The sequence below is a fragment of the Mesoplodon bidens genome (genome assembly GCF_964165515.1).
Source record: "Mesoplodon bidens genome assembly, chromosome: 2".
Classification (NCBI taxonomy): Eukaryota; Metazoa; Chordata; class Mammalia; order Artiodactyla; family Ziphiidae; genus Mesoplodon; species Mesoplodon bidens.
In genome coordinates this window covers 111,632,171-111,648,854 of record NC_138177.1, presented here as the reverse complement: position 1 = coordinate 111,648,854, position 16,684 = coordinate 111,632,171, and the positions used below count along the sequence as shown (strand labels likewise).

Genomic DNA, 16,684 nt, shown 5'->3' with positions numbered 1-16,684 from the left:
ATTTTATTTTTATTTATATATTTTTTTTTCAATAAATTCATTTTATTTATTTATTTTTGGCTGCACTGGGTCTTCGTTGCTGTGCACGGGCCTCTCACTACGGTGGTCTCCCTTGTTGCGGAACATGGGCTCTAGGCACACAGGCTTCAGCAGTCGTGGCACGCGGGGTCAGTAGTTGTGGCTCACGGTCTCTAGAGCACAGGCTCAGTAGTTGTGGCGCGTGGGCTTAGTTGCTCTGCGGCATGTGGGATCTTCCCGGACCAGGGCTGGAACCCATGTCTCCTGCATTGGCAGGCGGATTCTTAACCACTGAGCCACCAGGGAAGCCCCCAATACACTATGACTTTATATTCTCTCTTATAAAAATTTTTTTCTGGAGTTAATTGCCTTTTTCTCCATTTGCTTAGTTTTCCATATACCAACCAGGACTTTATCACCAAACTCCAGCTGAATCTGCCACCTCCTTTCAGTACAGTCAACCAAGCTGGGCATCCTGTCAATTCCCTTCTCCCAGAGACATCATCCCTGGAGCCCTCATCCTCCTGTTCCAACTACATGGGTTGCTTTCTAATCCTTATTCAAGGCCATCAGTTTGGGAATTCCCTTCACCTCCTTCCTAAATTGGATTCTGCATTCTCCTATCAGGCCCATATAGGTATCATGTATTGATGTAGCGGCACTAGAAGTAGAAGCATTTCCTGGATCCCATTTCCACCTCTTTCTTTACTCCCTCATTTTTGTGGAGAGTATCCTTCAATCCCTTCCTGTGAGAGGAGGTCTGGAAGGTAAATTTTGAGACCTCCCATGACAGACACTGCTAGCTGCCACCTAGTATCTATTCATTCCTCCCTTTTTTCTGATTTTGTCTAAGGCAGGAATGTATTTATACCCAGGACAGAATAACTCAAAGTATTAGAGCTAGACAAGAACTCAGATCATTGTTTTCACCCCTGATTGCACACCAAGTCACTGGGGGCACCTCAAAAGTACTGAAGCCCTGCTTCTCCCCTCAGAGATTCTGGCCTGATTGGTGTGGGTGCAGCCTGGGCATGGGGGTATTTAAAAAGCTCCCCAGGTGATTCTAACGTGCATCCAGTTTGAAATCCTTACCTTAGAGATTACTTGTTCCTATCTCCTCATTTTACAAATGAGGCAACTAAGGTGCCCTGAGGTTGCGACTTGCCCCCAACCATAAGGATCCGATTTAGAATAAGAATTGGACCCAAGAATCCAATAAGAATCCTTGTCCAGTGTTCCTTCTGATCCCTGAATTAATATTTCTTAAAGGGCAATGGCCTGTAAAATGGTCACGAATGAAGGGAAAAAAATGTTACATTCAAATAAACTAATGTTTCCAACATAATTTCTCTTATTTAAAACAGTGTGATACTTTGGCAGACCACAGCATCCTAGTCTGTAAATTCAGGAGACTTCTAAATGTTACTGAAAGGAAAAGGAAAAAGCAAGTAAAGCCATGATGGAATGAATCCAGCATTTACCTTCCTCGAGGTACTTTTGTGCTTCAGGTTCTCTACAGCAAACACTGGGTTTCCGTTCTAAACCCGCTCAGAGGGAACCATCGCCGGCTGCAGATTCCAGCGGCCATTTCTCAGGTCTCAGCTTGGTGGCTTGGCAGCACTTGATCCAGCTACCCACCATGTCCCTGGAACAACATCATCTCTCCACTTCTAGGATATCCCACTCCCCTAGTTTGCTTCCTACCTCACTGGGCTTCTCTGGCTCTCCTTTACTGGCTCCTCTTCCATCTGACTTCCAGATGCCAGAGTGCCTCAGGACTGTCTAGGGCACTTCTATCCTCTATCCTCCCTTCTAGAAGAGTTCATGGAGTCCTGTGGCTTTAAATACTATCCACAGGATGTGGACTTTCACATTTGCACCTCTGGCAAATCTCTCTCTTGAACAGACTCCCTTATCCGACCTCTTCCTTGAAACTCCACCCACATGACTAATAGGTTTCTCATACCAACCTTCCACCCTCTTCTCCGCACATCTGCTCAACGCCTGATCACACACTCCTATCTATATGTTTCAGCTGCAATCCCTCACTCTGTCAATGGTTCTCCACATTGGCTTCATAGTCGTCTCCTGGGAATTTTTTAAAGGTTTCAGTGTCTGGCTTCCAACGCCTAGACATTCTGATTTAATTGATGCCTAGGTATAAGCTGAGCATTGAGATTTTGATAAGTTTTCCAGGCGATTCTAATGTGCAGCAAAGTAGAGGAACTTTTGCTCCAGAGTCATGCTTTGATTTCCCCTTTTCCTCAACCCTCACACCCACTCGATCAAGTCTTCCTCCAAAACACTAGATGGAGTGGTCCCCTTCTCTCTACACTGCAGCCTCCTTGGTCCCAGCAGCAGCATCAACTCTCACCAGACAACTGCAACAGTTTCCCAATTCTCCACATAGTAGCCAGAGGGGTAATTCTAAACGTGTTAAGACAGACATCACTTCCCTACCCCGTATAGCTTCCCCCTGCTCTTAGACTAAAATCCAATCCTCTTACCATGGCCTGAAAGTTTCCTGTCCATTCCTTCCCATACCCTCTCTTCCCCTTCCTTACTACCCCACTACACCTCCTTCCTGGCTCTAAGCACGTGCACTTGCTGTTTCATCTACCCCACTGCTACTCCCCCAGCTCTGCATGTCTGGATCCTTCTCACCTTCACGTCTCAGCTCAAGTGGCACCTCCTTAGAGCGGGCTCCTTGATCACTCTATTAAAAGAGGGCTTTCCCACAGCCTCTCTCATCAATTTCCTTCATAACTGAGACTGCAATTTTTGCCGGTCTTCCCTACAAGGGAACTCCATGAAGGCCTGGTCTCGCATATGACTATATCTCCAGCATAAAGCAGACTACCTAACACATAATAGGTGTTCAGTGAATAATTTTTTGGAAAAAAGAAATGAGCCAGTGAAAAAGATGGCAACCCTAACTATGTGAACTTTTCCTTAGCCAGTACCCATTAAGATCAAATTATAATAATAAAACAACAAATATAATAAAAACAACAAAACAATAGAAAATCTAAAATAATTGATATGAAAAATTACGTTAACAATATACTGAAAAGTATTGCTTAGCCAAGATACATTAGAGGGTTTAAGGTAATCTAGTTGCTTGGTTTGCCAATAAACACCCTATTTTGTTTCAATTAATATTCCTGAAGTCTTTCCAAAGAATGAATTATTCAATGAATTGTTATGAAAACTTGCAATCCACTGGGGAAAGAGAAAGTTAGAACCCACCTTGAAAACAAATGCAAAAATAAAACTTAGACACATTTAAAAAATAAAATTGATAGACGCATAAGATTTAGAATTTTTAAAAATATAATTTAACATGGCTTTCTAAGCATGAGAAAATTCAGAAGCCAATGAAAATAACTAACAGATCTTAACCAAAATTAAGACTTCAAAAAGTCAAAAGACAAACATTCTCCAGGATAGATCATATCTTGGGTCACAAATCAAGCCTTGGTAAATTTAAGAAAATTGAAATTGTATCAAGTATCTTTTCCAACCACAACGCTATGAAACTAGATATCAATTACAGGAAAAAATCTGTAAAAAATACAAACACATGGAGGCTACACAATACACTACTTAATAACGAAGTGATCACTGAAGAAATCAAAGAGGAAATCAAAAAATACCTAGAAACAAATGACAATGGAGAAACGACGACCAAAAACCTATGGGAAGCAGCAAAAGCAGTTCTAAGAGGGAAGTTTATAGCAATACAATCCTACCTTAAGAAACAGGAGACATCTCGAATAAACAACCTAACCTTGCACCTAAAGCAATTAGAGAAAGAAGAACAAAAAAAACCCCAAAGTTAGCAGAAGGAAAGAAATCATAAAAATCAGATCAGAAATAAATGAAAAAGAAATGAAGGAAACGATAGCAAAGATCAATAAAACTAAAAGCTGATTCTTTGAGAAGATAAACAAAATTCATAAACCATTAGCCAGACTCATCAAGAAAAAAAGGAAGAAGACTCAAATAAATAGAATTAGAAATGAAAAAGGAGAAGTAACTGACACTGCAGAAATACAAAAGATCATGAGAGATTACTACAAGCAACTATATGCCAATCAAATGGATGACCTGGAAGAAATGGACAAATTCTTAGAAATGTAAAACCTGCCAAGACTGAATCAGGAAGAAATAGAAAATATGAACAGACCAATCACAAGCACTGAAATTGAAACTGTGATTAAAAATCTTCCAACAAACAAAAGCCCAGGACCAGATGGCTTCACAGGCGAATTCTATCAAGCATTTAGAGAAGAGCTAACACCTATCCTTCTCAAACTCTTCCAAAATATAGCAGAGGGAGGAACACTCCCAAACTCATTCTACGAGGCCACCATCACCTTGATACTAAGACCAGACAAGGATGTCACAAAGAAAGAAAACTACAGGCCAATATCACTGATGAACGTAGATGCAAAAATCCTCAACAAAATACTAGCAAACAAAATCCAACAGCACATTAAAAGGATCATACACCATGATCAAGTGGGGTTTATTCCAGGAATGCAAGGATTCTTCAATATATGCAAATCAATCAACGTGATACACCATATTAACAAATTGAAGGAGAAAAACCATATGATCATCTCAAGAGATGCAGAGAAAGCTTTCGACAAAATTCAACACCCATTTATGATAAAAACCCTGCAGAAAGTAGGCATAGAGGGAACTTTCCTCAACATAATAAAGGCCATATATGACAAACCCACAGCCAACATCGTCCTCAATGGTGAAAAACTGAAAGCATTTCCACTAAGATCAGGAACAAGACAAGGTTGCCCACTCTCACCACTCTTATTCAACATAGTTTTGGAAGTTTTAGCCACAGCAATCAGAGAAGAAAAGGAAATAAAAGGAATCCAAATCAGAAAAGAAGAAGTAAAGCTGTCACTGTTTGCAGATGACATGATACTATATAGAGAGAATCCTAAAGATGCTACCAGAAAACTACTGGAGCTAATCAGTGAATTTGGTAAAGTAGCAGGATACAAAATTAATGCACAGAAATCTCTGGCATTGCTGTACACTAATGATGAAAAATCTGAAAGTGAAATCAAGAACACTCCCATTTACGATTGCAACAAAAAGAATAAAATATCTAGGAATAAACCTACCTAAGGAGACAAAAGACCTTTATGCAGAAAATTATAAGACACTGATGAAAGAAATTAAAGATGATACAAATAGATGGGGAGATATACCATGTTCTTGGATTGGAAGAATCAACATTGTGAAAATGACTCTACTACCCAAAGCAATCTACAGATTCAGTGCAATCCCTATGAAACTACCACTGGCATTTTTCACAGAACTAGAACAAAAAATTTCACAATTTGTATGGAAACACAAAAGACCCTGAATAGCCAAAGCAATCTTGAGAACGAAAAACGGAGCTGGAGGAATCAGGCTCCCTGACTTCAGACTATACTACAAAGCTACAGTAATCAAGACAGTATGGTACTGGCACAAAAACAGAAATATAGATCAATGGAACAGGATAGAAAGCCCAGAGATAAACCCACGCACATATGGTCACCTTATCTTTGATAAAGGAGACAGGAATGTACAGTGGAGAAAGGACAGCCTCTTCAATAAGTGGTGCTGGGAAAACTGGACAGGGACATGTAAAAGTATGAGATTAGATCATTCCCTAACACCATACACAAAAATAAGCTTAAAATGGATCAAAGACCTAAATGTAAGGCCAGACACTATCAAACTCTTAGAGGAAAACATAGGCAGAACACTCTATGACATAAATCACAACAAGATCCTTTTTGACCCACCTCCTAGAGAAATGGAAATAAAAACAAAAATAAACAAATGGGACCTAATGAAACTTCAAAGCTTTTGCACAGCAAAGGAAACCATAAACAAGACCAAAAGACAACCCTCAGAATGGGAGAAAATATTTGCAAATGAAGCAACTGACAAAGGATTAATCTCCAAAATTTATAAGCAGCTCATGCAGCTCAATAACAAAAAAACAAACAACCCAATCCAAAAATGGGCAGAAGACCTAAATAGACATTTCTCCAAAGAAGATAAACAAACTGCCAACAAACACATGAAAGAATGCTCAACATCATTAATCATTAGAGAAATGCAAATCAAAACTACAATGAGATATCATCTCACACCAGTCAGAATGGCCATCATCAAAAAATCTAGAAACAGCAAATGCTGGAGAGGGTGTGGAGAAAAGGGAACACTCTTGCACTGCTGGTGGGAATGTGAATTGGTACAGCCACTATGGAGAACAGTATGGAGGTTCCTTAAAAAACTACAAATAGAACAACCATATGACCCAGCAATCCCACTACTGGGCATATACCCTGAGAAAACCATAATTCAAAAAGAGTCATGTACCAAAATTTTCATTGCAGCTCTATTTACAATAGCCCAGAGATGGAAACAACCTAAGTGTCCATCATCGGATGAATAGATAAAGAAGATGTGGCACATATATACAATGGAATATTACTCAGCCATAAAAAGAAACAAAATTGAGCTCTTTGTAATGAGGTGGATAGACCTAGAGTCTGTCATACAGAGTGAAGTAAGTCAGAAAGAGAAAGACAAATACCGTATGCTAACACATATATATGGAATTTAAGAAAAAAAATGTCATGAAGAACCTAGGGGTAAGACAGGAATAAAGACACAGACGTACTAGAGCATGGACTTGAGGATATGGGGAGGGGGAAGGGTAAGCTGTGACAAAGCGAGAGAGAGGCATGGACATATATACACTACCAAATATAAGGTAGATAGCTTGTGGGAAGCAGCCACATAGCGCAGGGAGATCAGCTCCGTGCTTTGTGACTGCCTGGAGGGGTGGGATATGGAGCGTGGGAGGGAGGGAGAAGCAAGAGGGAAGAGATATGGGAACACATGTTTATGTATAACTGATTCACTTTGTTGTAAAGCAGAAGATAACACACCATTGTAAAGCAATTATACTCCAATAAAGATGTAAAAAAAAAATTAAAACAGCTTTAATGAAAAAAAAGTTAAAAGACAGACTGGGAAAAAATGTCTACAATATATTTAAACAGGCAAAAGTTTACTATCCATTACCTGTAGGGAGTTCCAAATTATTAATAAGAGAAAGTCAACTCAATATTTATCCTGTTATATATAAAGGACCCGAACAGGCCAATGAACATTTAAGAACAAATTTACTAACAGTCAGAATGGTGAAAATCTACCTATCTTAAATTTTATTTATCAATAACGCAAAAAAAAAAACCCACCTCTATTGAAGGGAAATGTAAATATTTTGAAGGGCACTTGGCAGTAGAAGAGAATGAGATCAGAAGAGTATCTGTGATCTAGGAATCAAACCTCTATGGATTTATCTTACAAGTGTTTAAATAACCAGTCAAAAGGATGGTTACAAAAATGTTCATTGCAAACCTATTTGTAACTCTGTGTTGACTCAAACATGTCTATGCCATATTGTAAAATTTTTTCAAAGTTACAAAATAAACACATTGAGATCTCATTTTTCCAAAAATGTGAACATTGATTTCTATATGTAGATGTTTTTAAAGTCTAGAATTACATAATCCAGAAAAAATTTTTTGGTAATCTCTGTGAAGTAGTATCATAGGTAATCTTAATTTTCTTCTTCAAGTTTTCCATATTTTCTTGATTTTGGATAATTAACATGAATTCTTGAATTATCATTATGAGTCAAAATAAGCTATTTCACAGAGTCTAATAATACATATCAGGTAATCAAATATTTCCCTGTCCTTAGTTTGTGTGTGGTGGATGGAAAGTGGAGAGTCAGGGGAAGTAAAACCAGAGACTAAAATTTGGTGTTTCTACAGCAATGATCATGTAGGGTGAATGTCCCAGGGCAATCTGGCGGATGGAAGATTTTAGCCCAATCCCAAACTCCCACATGGGTTTTTTCTTTGTTTTTTCTTTTCACTCCAGTTCCTACAATGAACTGATTTTCTCATGATTTGCTAATCTCACGAGAGAGAGAAAAAAAATGTTCAGATAGCTCAGGCCCTGGGTAGTTGGGCCCCAATTAAAGGAAGTTAAAAAGAAGAAAAAAAAAACGTCAAAGAAAGAAACCTTAGTTACCTTCTCAGCACAGCTCTCAGAACATAAATGACATGGTCGTTCTAATTCTGAGAAATACCCAGAAAAAAGACTGTAGGGGCTTTTCATTTTCCTGTAGAGCCACCCGTAAAAGATGAGCATGCTACAACTTTCAGGAATTTCCCTAAAGACAACTGTGCCACCAAGTTCCTATAAAATCATCTCTCATCACCACTTTGCTGCCTCAGGCCAGCAGGAAAGCAGAACTAGGACTTGACATCTTAAAACTGCTCGTTCTGAACAAGCCATACCTCCTATGAAAACATATCCTGAAGCATCAGCTCCCTGAAAGGAACGAGAGGAAAGTAAAGCAAAACTCCATTTCTAAGCAACACAGGATTCCAAATGCAGTTAAAGCTGGAGAAGATGACTGGAATTATGGCATTCCTTCCATTTTGCTTTCTCTAACATTTTCAGTAAGTGCTCAATTTCAATAAGTGCTCAATTTTTCAATAATGCTGATGACTCTCCCTAAGGAAAAGTAAAATTAAAAGAAGGTATAAAGCCTATGAACCAAGAGCCAAATGTAGCCAGTAGACTGCTTTTGTTAACAAAGTTTTATTGGAACATAAAAAAGTTATAAAATTATAACTAAAGTTATAATTAATCATTTTTCCTCAAACCATTGGATGAGTTTACCTTATCTTCGGACAAGCCCACCTCATTGCCAGTTGGGGAACCCCTAGATGCACACTATCTCTAGCAATTCCCTCTAATTGCTATAGGTGACAGGATTTTTTTTAAAGCTCACCCCTTAAATTGTGGGTCTTCTGGAATTATACCAAGGACAATTTTCCAGAATCTTTAGCCTCACTAGTCACCAATTCTAGCCTGACAGGATTTTTTAAGCTGAAACCACTAGATGTATTCAAGGGGAGATAACAAAATACAACCTTCAAAGGAGAAAAAAGGAAGCAGTCCCCCCAACTGAAGGGAGAGAAATATCTATGGGCAACATACCCTGAAAGCTCTCTCCTCACACCAGGGAAGAGAAAATGGGGTCCAAGCTCAAAACAGAGTAGAAAGCTCAGCTAGAGTTAGGCTGAGGAAAGTGGGAAGGAAAAACCCCAGAAGATTGCCAAAGCAAACAAATAGTAAACAAACCAAAACATGGCTTTACGCATTTGATACTGAAAAGAATACTGCAGTTTGATAAAGAAAATGAGATCTGGAAATAAGATTACTTTTCTCTATGAAGCCCAGAACACATGATGTAAGAGCTCACTGAAGGGTGATCTCATTCTTGGGAACTGACAGGTGGGGCTTGGACTCCAGGCCTCAGCTAGAGAGAACAGCCCAGCCTCAGAGAAGATTCCACATTTAATTTTTGTAGCCAAAAAGGCTTTCTTTGGCCACTATTTTGGTCACTTTAAAAATTGTAGCCGGGCTTCCCTGGTGGCGCAGTGGTTGAGAGTCCGCCTGCTGATGCAGGGGACACGGGTTCGTGCCCCGGTCCAGGAAGATCCCACATGCCACGGAGCAGCTAGGCCCGTGAGCCATGGCCACTGAGCCTGCGCGTCTGGAGCCTGTGCTCCACAACGGGAGAGGCCACAGCAGTGAGAGGCCCGCGTACCGCCAAAAAAAAAAAAAAAAAAGTAAAAACTTGTAGCCGCAAAAAAAAAAAAAAAAAAAGTAAAAACTTGTAGCCACAGAAAGGCACCTGTTTTTTCATTAAGTTTCAAAAATTGTCTTATTCTAGGTTTCACTTCACTGAGACCTAGCCAAAGTGATTAGCTGCCATATACAATCATTCCTGGCTTTCAGTTCTGTATTCTCTGCCATTCTGTACAAAATTTGTCTCCCTACTCTTCCTACTTGCTTCATTAAGACATTTTATATGCATTATTTTATTGTTAAAAACAACACTTTTTATATGCTCCTCCTTGGGAGAAAAGAACATGGCCCCCTCAAACACTTCATCAGGATTTACCCGTTTTTATGTGCAGGAGACTAAATACGATTGGCACTATTACTATGGCCTCTGCATGGAAATCGTCAGGAGACGTGTGGGAAATGTGCCTGTTTTTAAAGGATCCAAGCCACAGAACCTGCTTTACAGAAGGTTTGCTAAAGAAGAAGGGAGAGTTCACAGTAATGGGAGTTTAACTCATCTTAAAGTATTTAGAGGAAGATGAGCTAAAATCTCGAGAATGCTGACTCAATAGGAAGAAGCTACCAGATTCCCCCAAACTTGTGCTGTGGGGTTAGTGCATCACAGAGATGGTGAGCGGGTCCTGAAGTGTGAAGTCCACATCCCACGTCTGGGAGAACCATATAGTTGATTCCCGCAACATTACATATCAGAATTTGCAACCTAACATCCCTCTCCTACCTCTTTCTTACAGACTTACTCCATTCTCAGTGTGTGATGAAACAAAATCCTGTCTCCCACTGGTACTGTACAACCGGACATATGTATATTTCAAATTAGAAACCGTTCAAAACCTACTTTTGTGCACACCCAAGTGTGTTTCCTCTACTCTAAGAATGGTAGCTTCTGAAGATACTCACTGGACATGATAAAACCATTTAAGTCCTGAGGAAATGTGCTAAGAAAAAACTTAAATTCAAGTTAAAAAAAAAAAAGTTTATACACACCATACCTACCATAAGCACAAGCCTGTTTATCAGTCCAAGCAAAAGATAGTAAATAAATCCAGGGTCAATTTGCTCCCTACCTTTTAGGACAGTGATTTTAGGGCTACGGTAGATGGAAGCAGTGTATAAACACTTAGCATTAAGAGAGATGGTTTATAAATTACACGATACCCAGTCATTTTGATGTGACATTCACAGGTATCCATTTGTCCAAAAAAGCTGCACCAAAGTTTTGTCTTCTAATTCAAAATTGGTCTGTCAAAAGACTAAAAACATATACCACAGTTGCTTGGAATTAGTGAAACACTTATCTGGACAGTGACCAGAGATCAAATAAATCCTCCTCTTGAATTCTGGCTTTCCTTGCTAGCGTTAAGTTCATTTGTATTTAATATCGAGAGCGCTGTGCAGGAAAGTCTCCACGCTATTTTAAGAAAGTTTAACCACCCACCACTGTACTTGTTTTGCGAGCTTTAAGAGGGGAGCGAAGGCCTGTTTGTACGCACTACACGCCCCCGGCTCAGCTGCACGGCTGGGTGGTTGGAGCTTTGACCAAGAAGTTGGGGCCCACTGGCAGCGCCACCGGGCTGAACTGTACGCCTTTTCATAAAGGCAGAGGAATTGGGGTTAAACACGCTATCACCCTCCCACCTGAGGAAAAGGCCTGTTTGTTCCGGAAGGCAAAGCCCAGCCTGATTTAACTAACTGCAAGCAGTTACTATAAGCAAGGCAGCAAGAAAGCTCTAGTCTAGAACAGGAAAGCCATCCACTTGATGAGGGTTTCTCCAGAGTCCAATAACCAAAAAGACACAGCTCAGGCGCCTCATCTGACAGTTAACCTGAAATCACCTGGTCTTTCCTCTGCTTCCTGGCCTGGGGAAAAGGACGGGGCTGCCGGGCCAGGCCTGCGCCTTCAAAACTTTCCACGGCTCTCGGGATTCGGAGCAGGAGAAACCGTTCACTGCACGCGTTTCAGCCTTGCCGGGAACGCCTCCCCTGAAGTCGGATCCCTCCTAGGCGGGCCCCCCCTCCTCTTAGCGCCTCTCTCTTACCCTTCCTACCAGCCGCCCGGGGCGCGCAGACCCCGGCCCTCTGGCAGACGCGGCGAGTCGCGGGGGCGGCTGGTTCCCCTCGGGCGGCGTTGGCGGCGGGCTGCCGGGCGGGTCGGTGCGCGCCGGCGGGTAAGGGGCTCGTGGCCAGGCGTTCCCGCCCCTTCCCGAGTCCCCACCTCCCCCCAGTCGCCTCCCGCCCGGGCTGAGGAGCCTGCGGAGAGCGTGTCAACTTGGTGCCCTGGGGCACTTTTTCCTCGAGTCAGCGAGCTGGCCTCTCTGAGCCCCGGGAGGCAGGTGGAAGGTGGCGGGCGGTGGGAGATAGAGCAGAGGTGCGCGCGTCAGGAGACCCGTGGAGAAAAGCAGCCCGGTGAGGGGGTGGCGGTGGGCGCCCGAGGAACGGCCGTGGGATGGAGGGGGGCCCCACGGCGATCGCCCCTGGGGTACTGACCTGCACTGAGGCCCCCGGGACGGACCTGAGGCTCTGCTCCACACCTGCAGGTCCAGCGCCTCCACGCCACGAGACATGGTGCTGCCCGGAGCGACGGGGGAAGGAGGCCTCCTGGGTGACGGCCAGGCGGTAGGGCCGGGGAGAAGCGCCTTCAAAAGGGGCCCACGCGGTGGAACGCTGGGCTGCCGGTGCGCCCTCCACACCGCCCCCGGGCGGCCGGGCTGTGCACTCCCTGCCCTGCGGGGCCCCTGACTCTACATTCTTTCCTTGATTTCGGCATTCTTTTCTTGTATCCTACATCCATTCCTTTGCCCATTTTAAAAGTCATTTGTATTTTGATGCGTTCAAGACACAGGCCATATTCACTGAATGCCAAGCCCAGGGCTGAGTACTGTGGGCACCGAGATAAGAAAGACCAGATCCTTTCCCTCCAGGACTTCACGTTAAATGAGAAGTTCGTTCATTTTGACGTGTTTTTATTCTGAAGTGCACGATCACAAAACTCTGTGACAAGGGTCATGCTTCGGAGATGTTAAAAGTGCTACGGGCGCACCAGGGAAAGAGAAACGAATCGCTGTTAGCTCGCGCGGGGAAGGTGGGGTGGGCCTCCTGCGCGGGGAGTGAGTGTCCACGTGGCCGGGGCGGGCACAGAGGGACGTAGACCTGCAAGACCGGAGCCTTGGGACTCGGTAAGCCCACGTGCTGGTCTGCAGCCACTGCCGCTCTTCCCTCCCGGAGCTTCAAAGGAAGACGCCTGTCGGAAACGGGACATGAATCTTAGAGATGAGGGTCGCGGTCACTTACCCAAATGCCACTTTCAGCTGTGGGTGATGTTGACTTGGAAGTTCCGACGAGCCAATAGCCTCTTTTCCAGGGAGGCCTATTCCTACTGGTGGCAGCAGCAGCAGCAAAGTCCGCTGAGTTCCAGGCTGTTTGAATCAGCAAATGTTTAAAAGGTCTCTGGGTTTAACAAGGGCAAAGAATATTCTGCCAGGTAATTATTTTAATATGCATCTCCAGGTAGAAGCAGTTGGAAATACATAAGGTATATAAAAGCATACATAACTGACTCCCCTGTCCACTGAAAGACAAACACACGACTCAAAAGTTGTGAGTTAAGTTTTATTCAAGGACCTTACTGAGGACTATAGCCCTGCAAACAGTCCATCAGATAGCTCCGAGGAGCTGATGCGACGTAAGGGAGGAGCCAGGATATGCCTGAATTTTTTTGCTGTGGGAAAAAACAAAACAAAACAAAAACACGTCCTGGAACATCCAAAGATTACTACTAATCACAAAGAACAGACATCTCAAGTTAATGATTTTAGTGCTTTTCTATGTATGAAAAGAATCTGGGGTCACTGAAATTTTCCCTTAGATATGCATCTTAACTATCTAGGTGTATACAAAGCCCAGAATGCTCCCTATCTTTCTTCATCCTGAATTCCCCTCAGGGGGCAGTGTCCATGGGCGACTGTAGTGGCTAATGGCTTGATCCTTGTAAAACTGAAATGGCAGGCAACATTTTTTTCTTTTTTTTTTTTTTAAAGATTTATTTTTTTAATTAATTTATTTAGTTTGGCTGTGCTGGGTCTTCATTGCCACATGCAGGATCTTTTTAGTTGCGGCATGTGGACTTAGTTGCATGCATGCAGGATCTAGTTCCCCTACCAACAATCAAACCCTGGCCCCCTGCATTGGGAGCGCAGAGTCTTACCCACTGGACCACCTGGGAAGTCTGAACATTTTTTTTTCTTTACGCCCCCTTTTGAAAGTCACTTCCAGTAGGCTATTAGGCAAATGCCTTATTTAAGAGTCCGTTTCATCAGAGGTGCCCACTGGGTAGAGACAGGCTTGGAAGTTCCCGTTTGTGTAGTCACAGTCCCTGCAGGTGGGTGCAAAGTTGGCATGGCTCCTTTTTAGAAGAAAAGGAGAGGAAATGTTACAGCGCTGTTCTTGTGGGAAGGATGTGGACTCTGGTGTAAAGAGGCAAACTGTGACTTCATTGGAGAGTGTTGGAGGAAGTATAAGAAATATTATATTTATACATATAAGTGTATATATATACTTATATGATTATATATATATAGTATCTATATATACAATTTTTACGCTAAAGAATTTTTAAGCCTTTTTAATTCAAAGAAAAGCCACTATAAAGGGACATCCCTTAACTTCAAAATCCTAGGACTCCATTAGGGACCACAGTCCCTTTAGAAGGGGACTGTAAACTGGGATAACATCTTTTTGTATCAGCAAACTTCTCGTTATAAGTGTTTTCTAAAGGCAGGGCAATTCTACTGAATAACTTACCAGTGGGTAGTTAAAAGGAAAATCCATTGTTAACGTTGCATTTATTAAGACCATCTACCATGTACAAGGGCCCTGTGCTTCAAAGGGGCCAGAAGAAACCCTGAGCCCCACTAGGTACCAAGGTTGATTTATACGTTATCTCACTGGATGCTCAGCGTTCTGTGTACTGTCATCTCCCTGTCAAAATGAGGACGTGGGTTCAGAGAGGTTTAAGTTACTTCCCTGAGGTCGCCCATAGAATATGTAGTAGGTCCTAGATTTTTATTCAATCTTTCAGTCTCCTAAACCTTTATTCTCACCACACCACTACACTGCTAAGACATGACTAACCACTGCTACACTTCAGTAGCTCTCCTAATTTGGAGCAGTTTCTGTAAACAGTTTCACATCTGTAATAATCTACAACTAGTTTCACAAAGTAGAGAAGAGATACGTGTACATAAATAACTGTAACTGGTGATGCATATATTATTGATAGACATAAAAGTATCATTTAAAAAATAAACCATAGGTAAGTTCTTATAAAACACTATAGAGGGAGAAATAGTTGTAAAAGGCAGCTCCAAGTATCTCAGATTTGAATGTGCACATGAAACGCCAGGGGATGGTATTGAAACGGACTCTGATTCACTGGGTCTGGAATGGGACTTGAGGGCTTGCATTTCTAACTAGAAGATGTTGCCGGTACTGCTGGTCCACTCACCACTCTTTAAATAGCAAGGCTCTAGGAAAAATTTCGCCTGCATGTTTGAGGGAACTGGGGTTGGGGAAGAGGGGAGGAGTATGAGACTTAAGGATAGTTGAAGTCAGATCGTTGAAAGCTGTGAATATCACACATACTAAGATATGAATTATAGTTTCTAGGCACAAAATCTAACAATTCTAAATTAGTAAATTAATTCACAATAGGTATTATGTTTTTCACTTTCAAAAAATCATTTGTTTATGGCAAAGATCCTGGCTCACTTCTCACTGGGTGGTAATAGTCATTGTTTTGTGCTGTGCTTTGTTCCTTTCAAATGTCTATGTTCTGTTCTGTATATGACAGTACAAAGAGTTCTGTACCCTGATTCACATTTATAATGACCAATAACCAAATAACAGAAGAATCTTTTGCTCAATAATGTACTCTAACATGGAAGTTTAAATTTATAAAACTTTTTCTTGAATTTCTCTAGTAGGTTGCCTTCATATAAAACTTTCACTGATTTACAATGTTAAAGGGGATTTTTTATAGTCTAGAAAACATGAGACAGGCTAATAGTAAAAATGCAACAATTTTCTGGGATAGGCAGACAAGAACAATATTCACAGTGAAGTTTATGTGGAGGAAAAAAATGCTAACATTTTCTGTGAGACTGAATGTGCCTAGGAGGGGCACGGTACATCATGAACTTTTCACAAGGCTGTGCAAGTACTAATAAAACAATCCTTGTGGGATCGAATATGCATTTTGTATGCAGTTTAATTTCCATAGGTGTATAGAATACTCTTTCAACTTTGTCCTTTAACATTAAAGGAAAAGAGAAAACTTATACTAAAAAACCTGATCTTCTCCAGCACTAAAAGCAGTATCAAATAACACTTGTCCTTCATAGCCAAATACGAGACTGTTAGCTGGTGATGGTTTTTTCTTTCTTATTCTTTCCTTTGAGAGATTTTAAAATGCAATGATTACTGTATATACAGCAATCATCCTCTCTCTCAAGGACAGCCCCTGAGAATGGTCCAGGCCAGGGTTGGTGAGTTGTCTGAGGTCAGATCAGGCATTGTTTCCACTGATGACACAGTCAGCACAGTCAGAATAACTGGAAGCAAGAGTAGAGAAGAATATGGAAAACACATTCTAAATCTATGGCAAAAGTAAACAGGACAAGAATCCAACAGTTTCCCTCATCAAAGTTGGTTTAAAAAAAAAATAAGCCCAGCCTAAAGCTGCAAAGACATTAAATATTGTTTTAAAATATAAACACAGTTCTTGATGAATTACAGCCATCAATTTGCTCAAAATAATAGTCTTCAAACATACTACATCTGATCTTAAAATATCCATTTTGTCTCCCAACTCAGCTACACATTATAGTTCCCTCCAGGGCAT

The 16,684-nt window shown here is 41.6% G+C and overlaps 1 protein-coding gene across 5 annotated transcripts in view; it reads right to left on the bottom strand.

Moving 5' to 3' along the window:
- MCOLN2 (mucolipin TRP cation channel 2) overlaps window positions 1-12,450 on the bottom strand; it is a 67,936-nt gene extending 55,486 nt beyond the window's left edge. For 2 of the 5 annotated variants that reach the window (XM_081217059.1, XM_081217063.1), the window contains exon 1: window positions 12,274-12,450. In XM_081217059.1, the coding sequence (XP_081073185.1) occupies window positions 12,274-12,350 (77 nt within the window). In that variant the 5' untranslated portion in view covers window positions 12,351-12,450. Of the gene's footprint in view, window positions 1-1,722; window positions 1,788-11,622; window positions 11,649-11,825; window positions 11,898-12,273 lie in introns of those variants that run through there. The other 3 variants (XM_081217061.1, XM_081217062.1, XM_081217060.1) reach the window with 3 other exon arrangements.
- Between the last annotated feature and the right edge of the window lie 4,234 nt (window positions 12,451-16,684).